Source organism: Gamsiella multidivaricata (genome assembly GCF_025024155.1).
Source record: "Gamsiella multidivaricata strain RSA 2152 chromosome Unknown BC939scaffold_58, whole genome shotgun sequence".
Taxonomy (NCBI): domain Eukaryota; kingdom Fungi; phylum Mortierellomycota; class Mortierellomycetes; order Mortierellales; family Mortierellaceae; genus Gamsiella; species Gamsiella multidivaricata.
The window spans coordinates 365-17,187 of record NW_026251766.1 but is presented as its reverse complement, the minus strand read 5'-3'; the positions used below and the strand labels follow the sequence as shown (position 1 = coordinate 17,187).

At 50.4% G+C, this 16,823-nt stretch overlaps 3 protein-coding genes across 3 annotated transcripts; 2 read left to right on the top strand and 1 right to left on the bottom strand.

Annotated features, from left to right (window-relative positions):
- Positions 1-1,579: 1,579 nt before the first annotated feature.
- Positions 1,580-3,910, top strand: BC939DRAFT_531047 (uncharacterized protein; the record flags this gene model as incomplete). The annotated part of the gene is made up of 4 exons (XM_051561597.1): positions 1,580-1,843; positions 2,002-2,261; positions 2,436-2,626; positions 2,743-3,910. Exons 1-4 carry the CDS (start codon positions 1,702-1,704, stop codon positions 3,908-3,910), a joined length of 1,761 nt encoding a protein of 586 aa, XP_051409523.1. The 5' UTR covers positions 1,580-1,701.
- Positions 3,911-4,182: 272 nt separating this feature from the next.
- Positions 4,183-4,884, top strand: BC939DRAFT_505501 (uncharacterized protein; the record flags this gene model as incomplete). Its single annotated transcript, XM_051560667.1, has 2 exons — positions 4,183-4,297; positions 4,409-4,884. 2 exons carry the CDS (start codon positions 4,183-4,185, stop codon positions 4,882-4,884), a joined length of 591 nt encoding a protein of 196 aa, XP_051409522.1.
- A 3,773-nt stretch (positions 4,885-8,657) lies between these two features.
- BC939DRAFT_505499 (uncharacterized protein) lies at positions 8,658-11,138 on the bottom strand (the record flags this gene model as incomplete). Its single annotated transcript, XM_051560666.1, has 2 exons — positions 8,658-9,844; positions 9,944-11,138. 2 exons carry the CDS (start codon positions 11,136-11,138, stop codon positions 8,658-8,660), a joined length of 2,382 nt encoding a protein of 793 aa, XP_051409521.1.
- Positions 11,139-16,823: the final 5,685 nt, after the last annotated feature.

Below are 16,823 nucleotides of genomic sequence, written 5' to 3'. Positions count from 1 at the left end.
GAATGCGCAAGGGAAGAAGATTACATCCTCGATGGAGCAACTCTAGATTAGGCAGGACAAAAGCAGCTCGACAGATCATCGCGATAATGCGAACGCAAAGTCATTCAGAGAGTATCTCCAGGGCTTATGTCAACGATGCCAGGACAAGGGAAAAACAGGCGTTGTGTTTGCCATGAATAATACCAAGCACCATCGCCGTGAAGAAGGCACTGTCGAATCTGCCAAAGGGAAGCGCAAGGAACTGTTTAGTTACAACACGGGTAAAGCGATCAAGCGATTTTTCTACCTAAAGGACAAGGAGCAGGGGCTCTATAGCGACACAGAAGAAGCCGGGGAAGACAGGGAGAAGATACTCAAAGAGATGCGAACGACTCTTGAAAAGATGCAAAAACCTGGCCTTTAAGTAGTAGTCAAGGACCCTGCCTACGGTTTCTCTCTTGCTACTTTGGAAGCGATTGCTAGTTTTTTGCCGCTTTGCATGCTGGCTGACTCGTCCTGTTTGAACAATGCTTCGGCCACGGTATCCTCTGGCTCCCTCCTTACCATCCCGATCTCAATCTCATTAAGGAAACGTGCGAAGGTATAGGTAGCCTATCATGATGACGGAACCAACTTCCAAATGGTCAAAAAATTGATTTTAGAGGGCATGGAGGTGGCAGATCCAAAATCGGCCGACCTGTTGAGGCGGACGGAGCATAGCGAAAGGAGATGCAGAGCTGAGGACCATTTAGATGAATGTCCCACTTCTCCTCTGTTGATTGACCTTGACGAAGCACTGGACGAATTGGAGGAGACTGAGAACAATAAGGTTCGTGGGCTTTATAGGTATTCACGCTAACAGCGCTGCAAATAATGCCAAAGCCTCTTTGTTTCGACAGCCCTTTTGTCTCAGCATGGCTTGATGGGTGTGGGGATACAGGAGGACAGGGTTTGATCGATGGCCTGGCATATCCCTGGATGTGATTGAAGACAGGACTGAAGATTCGTGTCCCTAAGTGTGCTTGCTTGCTCGCGTCATTCTTCAGACCAGGATTGTCGCGTTTCGTGTTTCTGCTGTGCAGCAATCGTTCCTTGAGATGACTTTTATTCATGCCCACAAAATGGACCCTGCTCCATTTAGTTCAAAATCGAGGGAGCGTGCCATTCGATTTCTGACTCCTATCATCAAGTTGGGGTGTCCTTAGTCCGGACCCTCTCATGACTGCCGGCGGGCGAGGCACAGACGCGGCCACCACCAAAGCTGGTTCAGTATCGACGTCGCCGTTGCGACATACCGCCACGAGGAGAGGTCAAAAGCTCCCCAGAAGTAACCCGGGCTTGGAGACTGGGCGTTGACTAGGAGTTTACCCAAGCCGACTTGCAGAAGCACCTCAGAGCTCAAACGGACAGTGTAAAGCTCTGGCGATGTGTATCAGAGTTCAAGTACGAAGAGACATGGACGAATGTGCTGGAGCGAGACGAGAAGGACGGCTAGTGTCGAGCGAAGGACAAGGAGGGAAAAAATTAGGCACTGGGTAGACAGTAGGCAGAAAGATAGATAGATTTCTGCAGTGGTCACTGTTTTCTCTTTCTTCCATTTCCCAGGGCTTCCTTCCCCCTGTCTCCTCATCACTCACACTTTCACTCGTTCTTCTCATTCTTCATTCTTCTTCATTCTTCTTCATTCTTCTCATCCTTCCATTGTAAATAATATCAATAACAATGTCCACTCAACATTTGAAGGCCTTCCTTGCTTGGGCTGACGAGAACGCCATCACCTGGGACAAGGACGCCATCGAGATCCGCGAGGGCAACCACGGTCTTGGCGTCTATGCCAAAAAGGACCTCGACGCCGGATACGAGGGTATGTCTCAAATGAACCACACACGCCACCATCCTTCCATATTCTTGCTGCATCGGCCTATTGTTTCAATTGTTTTCGACATGCCATATTCCTCGAAATACGACCTTTGCCCTAAAAAATACCCCACCTCTCTTTCTCTCTCTCTTCAATCCCTACAGTGATCCAGGTACCCAAGGCCGCTGTCCTGTCGATCGAGAATACCGCCATTGCGGAGCAACTCGAGGAGGAAGATATCGAAGGCTACGTCGGACTGACCCTCGCCAGCATGTACGAGCTCTCCCGGGGCGATGCTTCCCCTTGGTCTGCGTACCTCACCCTAATTGACAGCCGTCGTCCTCATATGGCCAGCGACCTTTCCGAGGATGCTCGCGAGCTCATGAAGAAGTCCGAGGTCTATGGAGATATCGAGACTGACCTTGTAAGTGCATCTCGAGATTTTTTTTTTTTTTGTTTGTTTATTTGTTTGTAATTCTTAAAACACGTGGAATGCTCGCGCCCATGCTTCCACAGACCAATGGCGCCCTCCTACGCGCTTATCACTCTAGGTTCTCATTATTATTACTATTATTATTTTTTCATACTGTATCTGTAGAAGGACATGCGCGAAGACTATGACACGGTCGTTGTCCCCTTCCTGGAAAAGCACCCCGAGATCTTCACGGAGGAGATCAAGGCAAAATTCTTCTCGTTCGAGGACTTTAAGGCCATGACCTCCCAGATCTCATCCCGCGCCATGGATGTCGATAACTACCACGTCTCTGCTCTTGTTCCCTTTGCTGACTTGTAAGCAGTCGATTACTGGATGTTTTTTTTTATACAGGTACAGCCCAGCTCTTATTGGTGGATCAATTTGTTCCTTCTGACAGCAAAAATACCTTTTTTCATTGAAACCTTGATAGTGTCAATCATGCTGATGAACCCAACTCAGACTATTTGACCCATGAGGACGTGTGCGAGATCTGTGGTGCCCTCAGCTGCGAGCACTTGGATGAGCTCGACGAGGATGAGGACGATGAGGACGAAGAGGCCCCCGAGTTAACTGCCGAGGAGGCGGCCGAGCCCAAGAAGAAGCGTGCTGTTGCCAAGGGAGTTACAGCCGATGCCGAGGACGACGAGGAGACAGAGACTGACGATGACGAAGATGCTGATTGGGAGGATGAGGACATCGACGACACTTGCGACATTATCTTGGACGAGGATGTCAAGAAGGGAGAGGAGATCACTCGTCACTATGGCCCCTTCCCTAACAAAATCTTCCTGTCCAAGTATGGCTTCGCTGAAATTAACAATCCCAATGATACCGTGACGGTCCAGCTCGATATGGTCAAGAAGGCCGCGGAGGGCATCCTCGGCGATGCTGCTCTTGTCGAGGAGCGTGTCAAGTGGTTCTTGGAGACTGAGGATGTGTTTATCGGAGAGGATGACGACGATGATCAGGAGGAGGCCTGCTGCGGCGAGGACCATGATCACGACCACGACCACGATCACGGTCACTCTCATGCTCACAAGCACGAGAAGAAGCAAGAGACCAAGCAGGACAAGGAGGATGACGAGGATGATGAGGACGACGAGGACAACGAGGATGACGAGGACTTCCCCCGCGACATTATGTATATGATGCATGATGGTTCGGTCGACGATCGTCTGCTTATGCTCCTCAACGTCATCTTTATGGAGAAGGAGCAGTTTGACAAGGTTCAGGGAAGCATGGAAGTTGCGACCGAGTACTTTAATGACATTTTCCTCCGCCGCGCTCTTGAAGAGGATATTGCTGAGGATGGTGAGGACGAGGGCGAGGACGAGGACGAGAAGCCCGAGGTCAAGCCTTTGGATGAGGCTGGTCGCAAGGTCCGCACGGCTGTTCTCGATGCGATTCTTCAGGTGATCCGCCTCCGCGCGGATGCGTTTGGGGTCTCGGATCAGACGACTGCTGAGGAGGATTTGGAGACACTGAAGAAAGCCAACCTCTCGGGGCCGTTGTTCTACGGTAGTGTCTGCGTCCAGGGCGAGAAGCAGATTATTCAGAACGGCCTCAAGCTGTATGGCAAGTTCCGTGCCGAGCTGTAGAACTCGCCTGATTAGTCCAGGCAGAAAGGATCCTCTCAGGCCCCCCCCCCCCCCCCCTCTTCTCCACGCATTCCTTTATAGAGCACAACAGTAACAATGGCTATATCTACATCTGATGCAGTACACTGGCACTACACAGAATCCACATACATTTTACCTTCAAGCATTGAGCAAGCAAAATAAAAAATAATCTGATTTTATTGACCCCAACTCTGACTTGCACAGATACGATCGTATTATGCACTCACTCACCCATTCGCATTTCACACACCATGGAACATAACTCTATTTTCACCAATACATCCAGACCAAGAGATAATGGAGAAGGGTGTTCCACAGGTGCCTCTCTCTCTGCCAATGGAGTCGACATTGCACATGCTAGTCTAAGTGATGGCATGTTCTGACATTAGCCAGTTGAAACGCTACTCATCACACCGACCGATACACCAACTTACTATTCTCTTTTCGTATCAACCGGTCATATATACATGTATATAGCTGCTGCCGTTTCGTACCAGGCTTTCAAAGACTCAGTGAACACATCAGACTACGCCTATACATATAGCGATGTACTCGAGGGGTCGTCTGGCAATTTCTATGTCGAACGTGACGACCCAACGTTTGCTGAACCCGTTGACAATCAAGAAGACGACACGGACGACGACGACGACGATACGACAGAAGCTACGGATGAGGATACAGATTACGGCTTAGACGGCGTCGATGGCACCGGTGTTGCAATGAGTGACGAGGAGGAGTGCCAGGAACGACTGCTGGATAGGCGTAACAAGAGAAAAGCGAAACAAGCACCAGGGAAGGCGCGACCTGCTCGCAGGAGGGCAACAACGAAATCCGGCGACCAGACTGCACAGCAACTGTCCACGTTCACTTCCAAAACCTCCGTCCAGCAATACCCCTCCTCTATCCCCAAGGTCTCCAGCACAACTAGCTCCTCCAAGACTTTCATGGCCTAGCAGTACAGGTTGACAGAAGCTCAGCAATCCAGGGACTTGGCACTTAATGAATATCGCGTCGAAATGGAGCTTCAGACACAGCGTCATATTAACTTGGCCACGAGTACGGGAAATATGTACTCACGGCACCAGTCCCATTGGAGGGTAGGTGTTGTACTAGAGCGCGGTCATGTTGCTGGAAAACAGACGCTTCGCAATCGTACTAATCTACCTATACGGACATTTCTGGGGCTTCTCCAGAAGTGGTGCACTCGAAAGGGATACACGGATCATCTCGTGCTCTCAAAACGATTTCAGGCTTACATGGCTGAGAATTCGGCTGAGGAAACGGATAAGGATGAAGGCGCCTATCCAATACGTGTCCGTCAGGAACAGACTTAGGAAATTGGGATATTGCAGTGGAAGGGAAGGCAGACAGGCGGACAAGATAGGTAATAACTGTATTGCAGACTGAGATTCTATGCTATGAATGATATGGCTCTATTTATGTGTTTCTAGGATCCTTGGTCAGGGTACTTGGATGGCTACTACGGGACGCGAGGTATCTTGGCTAGGAATAGTATAAAGGTCTAGGACGGGAACAATGGTAATGTTAATAAAGATACTTAGTTGAACATATATCGGTTCCGATGGACTGAGGCAAGACGAATGGGTTGGGACGAATACGGTGGCAGAGTACCAGGCGGAGATTCTACGCGACTCTGAGGTACGCGGAGAGCGCCTAGAACCAGTCACAAAGCAACATGAGCAATTGTGCGCGCAGCTCAATTGACACTCTGCACCACACACTATGATGCTATCCGTAACACCAACTTGTTGATCGCGTCAAAGCTGTTTTTTTTTTTTTTTGCTTCTCACCCTCGACTTCGCGTATTGCCTCTTCGATGATCTTACTGAGAGGTCTTGCCGTGATCAAGTGCTACTTTTTGTCTTCCCCTCCAATTTGAGTCCGCGTCCCAGCTGCTTTCTGGCTTCTTGGCACTTTTGGTGCTGATCCTGCCGCGTAGGAGTCCAACAACGAGTTTTGTAACTTCTACCATTAGTTCTATTTACAATATGACACGCCACGCGATTAGGACTTCTGCATGGGAATGCTTCGGTCAATTATTGGTTCGTGGCGCAGGGTCCTCCTTTAGATCGAAATGCAATAGCACAAAGGTAAAGAAGACTAGACGGAAATGGAAGGAGATAAATATGGGGATCTGTTTAGCTAAATGCTTCGAGCTAGGACTATATTCCTTTTGGTAATTTCAAGGAGTTCGCATATGTGATATCCGATGAGGTGAGGAGTCGTGACAATGAAGTCTACCCCTCTGGAGTCGCTGTGTGCCAATGTTCGCTGATCAGGCCTCCATTGTACCTTTATAATGCGGTTCGACGAGAGTGGGCCGATGACGATGTTCAATGAGACGATCGGCGATCGGGGAAGCATTGTAGGGCAAGTACAACGTCTAAATGAGAGCGATTGACGGTGCAAAGGTGGCGAATGATCAGGCTTAGCATTTTCTGCTGGCTGCATCTCGTTGCGTTGGTTGCTGACGACGGCAGTCAGTGCCTGTCGATGATGCGGTATAATTCGGACAATCTGGACGAATGCGGTGTGGGATACAAATGATTTAGGCGAAGAGAAGACTCTGGCTCAGAACCAGACCGTTCATTCTTTTATTCTGGGGCGGTGCTCTTCCCCGTAATCTAATATCAATTTTACGAGGCCAACCAAATGATTCTCGTTTACTACACCGCAATCCTAGACCACCGTCGAGCAAAAGTTCCCATAGGCTTTCATCCTTCAAACTTTGAAGGTTGACCGCACTGCTTGACTGATTTCCCTACCCTCCGTTGCATCCCTAGCGACCTACCTGGATTTGCGCCTGCCTCGCGTACGTTGGAAACAGCGATGATGGCGATGTGGGTGTACATCTGTGTCAGGCCGTGGTAAGGCTACTTGTGCAACACTGATCACGCTTCGTGTCAAGAGACCAGCATCCACCATGCGATGGCTCATTATCAAAGCCTTTTTTATTGTAGGCAAGCAGTCATTGCTTCTCGCCTATAAGCATTCTGCCACACACTTCACAGCCCTCTTCGCCACATTTTCCTTTCATCTCTTCAGCCTGCCACACAGTCCACAACCACCTTCTCTCTCTTTTTCGTTCACTCTTTCAGCACAGGCGACACCATTCGTCTATTCGCGACACTACAACAGCACCTTTTTCTCTACTTTTCTTTCGTCATCCTTTCTCCTCATCGTTCTTCGTCCGTAGTTCGCCGTCCATATGCAGTGACTCCGGGAATTGAGCCAATGTTTGCCTCTATCGATATTTTTCGGCGACTGCACTGCTCAGGGATCTCTAATTATCCCATATTTGATAGAAGAGTGGACTAGCATCCCTGGTATCCGATAATAAAGTTTGGGCTCCACCGGGTGTCTACCTAAAAAGGAAATATAGATTCCGCTGGACATTCGCATTAACTCAATTTCCGGCGGTGTGTCCAAAATATTTTTTTCGTTGGATTGCGGCCGCAATACTCGCTCTTTCTCCTTTCTCCTTTTTTTTCCCCAAGCACCTCGAGGTACGGTGTACTCGAGAACGTCATGTGTAGACTCTCCGAGGCTTTGATGGATATCATTCGGTTCAACGTTCGAGCAGGAGTGTCGACAAGACGTGTTGCTCACAAGCATGCGGTATACTAGTCGTCTGTGGCTACAATAGCTGACGCAGCTCCTTGAGCTATGCTGCATCCAAAAGCGAGGTGGCGCAGACAGATCTCAATAGCAGCAGAACGACTAATAATTCGAGGTATTACCACCGGATTTCTCCATAATGCCTTTCAGGCTCAACGATATCATAGAGAGGAGCTTGCTATGGATAATTCAGTCAACAGAGTACGGAGAATCCGCCGAGATGGAGATATAACCGCTCTGCGCAAGAAGTGCGAAAAGTTTACCGAGATTCACACCCTGAAGTACGTGGAATTTGTCAGCCGATGTTACTATTGGATAGTTAAGGACTGAAAACGTGTTCTATGGACAGACGAAACAAAAATCAAGTTTTACATCTCAGACAGGACCCAGACGGTTTGAAAAACAACAAAGCCGAGATGCAGGCGCGATTGGTCGAGGAGACACTCAGGCTCGAAGGAGGGTCACTTATGATGTGGGGCTCTCATAATAAATAGGGCCAGGTGCCATCGACATCTCAGACGACTGAGTTTCGTTAGCCTAGGAGCATTGCGGCGTCAGTCTAGAGTGTATGGTTTTTCAGCATGATAACGACTCCAAGCGCACAGTCAAAATTACAGGTCGATTCATTGAGCACCACGCTTACTGAGTTCTCTTCTCGTTGTCAAACTCAACAGACTTGAACCCGATACAGCAACACTGAGTGCATCTTAAGAGGCTTCTACCAAGGTATTGGGAGTTATCAGGAGGTATTTTCCAGCTATGGGAGCGCATCCAAGAATTACGGAATGAAATCCCAGCCTCAGTAAGTCAGAGTCTGATTGAGAGCACGCCACGCAGGACCCAAGCCGTCAAACGCGCAGAAGCACGCCATACCAAGTATTAGAGATGGATAGAGTCGATGTTACTACTAAAATTACAAGTTATAGTGGCCTGGTGGAGCCCAAACTTTATTATCGGATACCAGGGATGCTAGTCCACTCTTCTATCAAATATGGGGTAATTAGAGATCCCTGAGCAGTGCAATCGCCGAAAAACATCGATAGAGGCAAACATTGGCTCAATTCCCGGAGTCACTGTGTAATCCTCGCTACTCCTCTTTTTGTGCTCGACTGTGGGACTCGTCCAACTTTTGGCTAAGGACACGACCGATGATTGCAGTGGGCTTCGGCAGGTCCATAAAGTTGTGTGCACAATCAATATCGTACGTCTCAATCGATCCAAGAACATGCGGTTTCCAGTCGTCGGGATTCAGCAACCTGTCGCCTTCTTTCTCCAGAACTGTTGCGCGGAATATTAAAAGATCTGTACTGATGATCTGAGGAACCTGCATCATTAAGAGTCGAAGGTTGTTGTTCTCGATAGTTGATGCCTTCTCCAGAAATGGGTTGATCAGATCGGGCGCGTACTGCTCTTTGTTCCCAATAAGCATCGGAATCAGGTCCTGCCTTTGTTCGTCCTCGTCCTTGTCATCCGGTTGTTGTACCCAGGTATGGTAGTCCGCAAAAGAATCCATCAATGCAACAAATGCCACATTCTCACCATGCTCCTCCAGATACGATGCCATGGCATGTGCAACCGCCCCTCCGAACGAATACCCCAGTAGATGATAAGGACCATGAGGTTGGATGCGTCGGACTTGGTCGATGTAATCAAGCACCATCTCCTCGAGTGTCGAGGCCATCTCTCCGTTATCAATGAATCCACGTGCCTGCAGACCGTAAAGGGGCTGATCCGGGTCCAGGCGCGTCGACAGTCCGGTATAGCACCAGCTGAGTCCGCTGCCCGGATGAACACAGAACAATGGCGGCCGAGTTCCCTGCGGTCTGATAGGGAGTAGGATATCGTATGATTCCTCCTGCGTTGCGCCTGTAGCGAGCAATCTGGGAGCCAACTCTGCTATTGTCGGTGCCTCGAACAGGGTGCGGAGGGACATATCGAAGCCTAGCATGGTTCGTATCCGGCTCATCATCCTCACGGCCAGCAGCGAGTGACCGCCTAGAATGAAAAAGCTGTCGTTCCGTCCAACTCGTTCGACCTTGAGCATCTCCGCCCAGACGCTCGCCAAGATGTTTTCGATCTCACCCTTTGGTTCCTCGTATGCATTCACAGCAAAGGCGTCAATGTCCGGAGCCGGCAGAGCTTTTAGATCCAGTTTGCCGTTGGAGTTCACAGGGAAAGCTTCCAAGCACACAAATGCAGCCGGGACCATGTAGTCTGGAAGGCGCGTTGTAAGATGAGAGTGGAGACTCGAGGCCATTTGTATCGTGGAAGGTGCTATAGCGTCAAATATATAGGTGCTGACAGTTAGTACTTTGCACGCACTTCTCACAACATTATAAATATGAAATTGCCCTCATTGAGGCATTAACTTACATTTCCCTGTACTTGTATCTGGCTCCTGCTGCTTGTCATGACGAATAATGACATATGCAACAAGCCGCTTGTTGCCTGCTTCCCCTTGAGCTACGACCACTGCTTCAGTCACCAGAGGGTGTCCCACCAATCCTGCCTCGATCTCGCCGAGCTCTATACGGAAACCGCGGATCTTGACTTGGTGGTCATTGCGACCCAAGCAGACGATATTGCCGTCGGGGAGGTACTTTGCCAGGTCTCCTGTCCTGTACATCCGAGCCCCATCCTCACTTGAGAATGGATCTGGTAGGAATACATTTGCTGTCAAGTCTGGCCTATTCAAGTACCCTCTTGCCACACCGAGTCCTCCAATATAGATCTCTCCGATGGATCCTTGAGGCACTTGATTGCCATGTCTGTCCAAAAGATAAATGCGCTTGTTGGAGAAGGGTCGACCGATGGGAGCCGCATCCTGGCCAATGAGCTCCTCTTCTGCATATTTCCAGGAGAGTGCAGCTACAGAGGTCTCTGTGGGGCCGTACTCATTAATGATAGTCCCGTTGGGCACAAGTTTGCGCACTCTCCGGACGAGCGCCGCCGACAATGCCTCTCCTCCGATTAAGAGCGTCGACATCGCACTCAAGGGTGACAAGTCCCCACAGTCTTGAAGCACGGTGGGTGTAAGAATAGCATGGGTGATGCGATTTTGCACCAGATAGTCCCACAGCTGAATGCGATCCAAGCGGGTAGCTTCCTGAATTACATGCAGAGCACCGCCAAAACCGAGCGTGCCGAATATCTCAAGAAGACTTGGATCGAAACTTACTGAGAAGAACTGTGTCATACGGCTCGAAGAACTGACGGCAAGGTACTTTTGCCTAGAGGTGACAAGACTGATGACACCCTGGTGCTCCACCATGACTCCTTTCGGCTTGCCGGTTGTTCCTGAAGTATAAATAACATACGCGAGGTGGCGCGAGGTGAGTGTGCTGGCGCGAGGATTTGTCGCTGGATAGGATTCTACGCCGTCCGGGTCCGCAATGGTTACAAAGGACAGTGCGTCCTCCCCTAGTGCAGTCCTCCCGACGGGGTCAGCAACCAGACAGACCGGTGCAGTGTCGTGCAGAATGTTGAGGAGACGCTCGCTAGTATAGAGAGGATCGAGAGGCACGTATGCACCCCCTGCCTTGAGGACAGCTAGGATTCCGATAATCATTGACAGCGATCGCTTCACACACATCGCAACAAGTGTATCTGGCTGGACACCAAGTGTGATGAGATGATGTGCCAAGCGATTGGCGCGTGTGTTGAGTTCCACATAAGTCAATGACTCGTCCCCATGAACGACAGCGATGGCTTCTGGGTGCGTTCCACTTGCTGCTCGAACAGATGGTGGAGACAAAGCTGATCCGGATATTCGCTGAGAGTGTCGTTCCATGTCTCCAGAAGAGTATGTTCGTCTGGAGACAGGATGTCAACAGCGGCAAGTGGAAGCTCCGCATCCAGTGTCATTGCTTGCAGCACCGCGTTCAGGTATCCAGCGTGCCTCTCAATTGTTGGCCGATCAAATAGAGATGTCGCATAGAAAAGACTTCCAGAGATGCCATCATTGGACTCATTTAGTGCCAGGAATAGGTCAAACTTCACTGTATCGTATTCCTCCTCATAAGATGAGACCTTCAAGTCTGTCAGATCCAGGTCTTCGGCTTCGTTGTTCTGCCATGCAAACATCACTTGAAAGAGTGGAGTATGATCCATCCTGCGAGGAGGCTGGACAATCTCGACAACTTGTTCAAATGGCAAGTCTTGGTTGGCATACGCAGCTAGTGTAGTGCGTCGGACGCGCTCCAAGAGATCTCGTGCAGTCGGTTCACCCGACAGATCAACGCGCAAGGCGAGCGTGTTGACAAAGAATCCGATCAGCGGCTCGATTTCCGGACGGCCACGATTGGCACTTGGTGTGCCAATGACAATATCGTCCTGGCCGGAGAGCCTTGACAGGACAGCACTCCATGCAGACATGATGATCATGAACAGGGTCACTCCGTACTTTTGACTGAGCTGCTTCAAGGCACTAGTTGTCTGTGGGTCCAAGTCGATGGGGATATGACCTCCTTGGAACGACTGCTGAGGTGGACGTGGCCGATCCGTTGGAAGATCAATCAGCACGGGTGCGCCAGACATCGCGGTGCGCCAGTACTCGCTCTGGGACTTGAGTCGCTCGCCAGAGAGCCACTGTCGTTGCCATGCTGCATAGTCAGGGTACTGAATCACGAGCGGCGGTAAGGGATTGGATTCTCCGTTACAGTAGGCAGTATAGAGCTGGCTCAATTCACGGGTCATGACTCCCATTGACCATCCGTCCGAAACAATGTGGTGCTGCGTAATGACAAGGACATGCTCGTCATCGGCAAGTTGTATCGTCGAAGCACGGACCAAAGGGCCCTTGGCCAGATCAAACGACATGCACGTTTCTTCTTCAACCACATGCTTCAGCTGTGTGTCCTGATCAACTACGCCTCGCAGATCGACATGGCGCGATGGCATTCCTGAAATCCATAAAGATCACACAATATAAATACATGTCAGTACTGCTCTTTAGAGCCTTCAGTCATCATTTTACACTTGCAAGTTCCAGTCGAATTGTCTTCACCCTACCTTTGGATGGAAGAATCTGGACCTGAGGCTGTCCATCGATGTTGACAAAGACGGACCGCAATGCTTCATGACGAGAATATAAGCAATCCAGGGCTTCTCTCAATGCCACTTGGTTCAAGTTTCCTTGCAAGTGCAAAGCCAGAGGAATGTGGTATGTATCGCTGACTCCTTCAAGCAGAGCAAGGAACCACAAGCGCTGCTGAGCAAACGAGAGCGGCAGCGCATCATCTCTGGAGACTGGGACGATAGCTGAAGCCACAGACTCCCCCTGAGCTAGCTGTTCCTTGACGACAGCTGCAAATGCAGCAAGGCCTGGTGAAGCAAACAACGACGAGACTGGCATGTTGGCTCCAAGTGAGCTGATGCGGTTCATCAAGCGCACTGCAAGCAGAGAGTGTCCACCGAGCGCAAAGAAGCTATCGTGACGGCTCACTCGCTTCACTCGCAGCAACTCGGTCCACATAGCTGCAATTGCCATCTCGACCTCGCCTTGAGGCTCCTCGTACGCTTGACGAGCGAAATCATCTTCTTTCGGTTCTGGTAGAGCGCGTCGATCGAGTTTTCCGTTGGGAGTCAAGGGAAAGGCATCCATGCACACAAATGCTGCTGGGATCATGTACTCTGGCAATCGTTCCTCAAGGTGAAATCGAAGATTCGATGCCAAATCTACTATAGAGGACGCTATAATATTAGAAATATTTGCGCTAGCTGTTAGTATGAAAGTTATTGCAGTACAATTTTAAGCAGTAGAGATGCTTCACAGTTTCATCAGCTTACATTCTCCTGCATCAGCGGTTTGCCCAATCTGCTCATCAGACTGAGCAATGAAATATGCAACAAGCCGCTTGTCGCTCTCTTCTCCTAGGGCAACGACCACTACTTCAGACACCAAGGGGTACTCGGCCAACCTTGCCTCGATCTCGTTCAGCTCGATACGGAAACCACGGATCTTGACTTGGTGGTCATTGCGGCCCAGATAGACAAGAGAGCCGTCTTGGAGGTATCTCACAAGATCTCCAGTCCTGTACATCCGAGCCCCAGGTCTTTCAACATGCGGGTCCGGTAGGAATCTTTCAGCCGTCAACTGAGGTCTATTCAGATATCCACGGGTGACACCGGCACCACCGACATACAGCTCACCCACAGCACCAACAGGCACAGGCTGACCATTACCATTCAGCACATAGGTCTGCAGGTCTGGTATCCGTACGCCGACGGCGCTCGTGCTTTGGTCGCAGTCTTCGAGCGCCATCAGTCGGTACGTCGCGTGCACCGTGGTCTCAGTGGTGCCATACATGTTCACAATCTTGGGACAGTTCTGTCCAGGTGCGAGGAACCATGGCTTCAGCATTGTCGGCACGAGAGCCTCGCCTGCAAGAACCACATACCGTAAGCTGTTGTGTAGTCCGAGTCTGGTGTGAGTGTCCGTGATCGACATGAATGCGCTTGGGGTCATGTTCAGGAAAGTGACAGCCTGGTCGCATATCAGCTGATAAAAGTCTTGCGGTGAACGTGCAACAGCCTGAGAGATAATAACCAGCTTGCCTCCGTAGCGAAGGGAACCCCAGATTTCCCATACGGACACATCAAATGCGTAAGAGTGGAAGAGACACCAGGTGTCGTGCTCTGAGAATCCATACCAAGCGGCGGTAGCATCGAATAGACGGGTGACCTGACGGTGCTCAACCATTACTCCTTTCGGCTTGCCAGTGGAACCTGAGGTGTATATGACATAGGCCAGGTGGTGACTCAACACATTTGGGGCATGGGGGTTGGCAGTAGAGACCGACGTACTATCCGTGGGATCAACCACCTTCAGAGAGGCGAGATCTGCTCCCTGAAGAGCGGTCAACCCATAGGAATCAGCTACGAGGACAGATGGGGCCGCATCCGAGAGAATGTCGAAAAGTCGGCCACTTGCATGGGATGGATCAAGCGGTACATAAGCACCACCTGCTTTAAGGATAGCCAGTATGCCGACAATCACTGAAAATGAGCGCTCAACGCAGATCGCAACAAGAGCATCCGGCTGGACACCAAGTGTGATGAGATGATGTGCCAAGCGATTGGCGCGTGTGTTGAGTTCCACATAAGTCAATGACTCGTCCCCATGAACGACAGCGATGGCTTCTGGAGTGCGTTCCACTTGCTGCTCGAACAGATGGTGGAGACAAAGCTGATCCGGATATTCGCTGAGAGTGTCGTTCCATGTCTCCAGAAGAGTATGTTCGTCTGGAGACAGGATGTCAACAGCGGCAAGTGGAAGCTCCGCATCCAGTGTCATTGCTTGCAGCACCGCGTTCAGGTATCCAGCGTGCCTCTCAATTGTTGGCCGATCAAATAGAGATGTCGCATAGAAAAGACTTCCAGAGATGCCATCATTGGACTCATTTAGTGCCAGGAATAGGTCAAACTTCACAGTATCGTATTCCGCTTCATAAGGTGAAACCTTCAAGTCTGTCAGATCCAGGTCTTCGGCTTCGTTGTTCTGCCATGCAAACATCACTTGAAAGAGTGGAGTATGATCCATCCTGCGAGGAGGCTGGACAATCTCGACAACTTGTTCAAATGGCAAGTCTTGGTTGGCATACGCAGCTAGTGTAGTGCGTCGGACGCGCTCCAAGAGATCTCGTGCAGTCGGTTCACCCGACAGATCAACGCGCAAGGCGAGCGTGTTGACAAAGAATCCGATCAGCGGCTCGATTTCCGGACGGCCACGATTGGCACTTGGTGTGCCAATGACAATATCGTCCTGGCCGGAGAGCCTTGAAAGGACAGCACTCCATGCAGACATGATGATCATGAACAGGGTCACTCCGTACTTTTGACTGAGCTGCTTCAAGGCACTAGTTGTCTGTGGGTCCAAGTCGATGGGGATATGACCTCCTTGGAACGACTGCTGAGGTGGACGTGGCCGATCCGTTGGAAGATCAATCAGCACGGGTGCACCAGACATCGCGGTGCGCCAGTACTCGCTCTGGGACTTGAGTCGCTCGCCAGAGAGCCACTGTCGTTGCCATGCTGCATAGTCAGGGTACTGAATCACGAGCGGCGGTAAGGGATTGGATTCTCCGTTACAGTAGGCAGTATAGAGCTGGCTCAATTCACGGGTCATGACTCCCATTGACCATCCATCCGAAACAATGTGATGCTGCGTAATGACAAGGACATGCTCGTCATCGGCAAGTTGTATCGTCGAAGCACGGACCAAAGGACCCTTGGCCAGATCAAACGACATGCACGTTTCTTCTTCAACCACATGCTTCAGCTGTGTGTCCTGATCAACTACGCCTCGCAGATCGACATGGCGCGATGGCATTCCTGAAATCCATAAAGATCACACAATATAAATACATGTCAGTACTGCTCTTTAGAGCCTTCAGTCATCATTTTACACTTGCAAGTTCCAGTCGAATTGTCTTCACCCTACCTTTGGATGGAAGAATCTGGACCTGAGGCTGTCCATCGATGTTGACAAAGACGGACCGCAATGCCTCATGACGAGAATATAAGCAATCCAGGGCTTCTCTCAATGCCACTTGGTTCAAGTTTCCTTGCAAGTGCAAAGCCAGAGGAATGTGGTATGTATCGCTGACTCCTTCAAGCAGAGCAAGGAACCACAAGCGCTGCTGAGCAAACGAGAGCGGCAGCGCATCATCTCTGGAGACTGGGACGATAGCTGAAGCCACAGACTCCCCCTGAGCTAGCTGTTCCTTGACGACAGCTGCAAATGCAGCAAGGCCTGGTGAAGCAAACAACGACGAGACTGGCATGTTGGCTCCAAGTGAGCTGATGCGGTTCATCAAGCGCACTGCAAGCAGAGAGTGTCCACCGAGCGCAAAGAAGCTATCGTGACGGCTCACTCGCTTCACTCGCAGCAACTCGGTCCACATAGCTGCAATTGCCATCTCGACCTCGCCTTGAGGCTCCTCGTACGCTTGACGAGCGAAATCATCTTCTTTCGGTTCTGGTAGAGCGCGTCGATCGAGTTTTCCGTTGGGAGTCAAGGGAAAGGCATCCATGCACACAAATGCTGCTGGGATCATGTACTCTGGCAACCGTGCTGTTAAATGAGAGCGCAGCGCGAGCACAAGTCCTTCTTCCGGCTGGGCGACAACATATGCGACAAGCTTCTTGCTCTTCTCAGTAGCTAAGACGACCACTACGGCTTCTCGTACAAGTACATGTTCAGCAAGCTGGGCCTCAATCTCCCCAAGCTCGATCCGGAAGCCATGGATCTTGA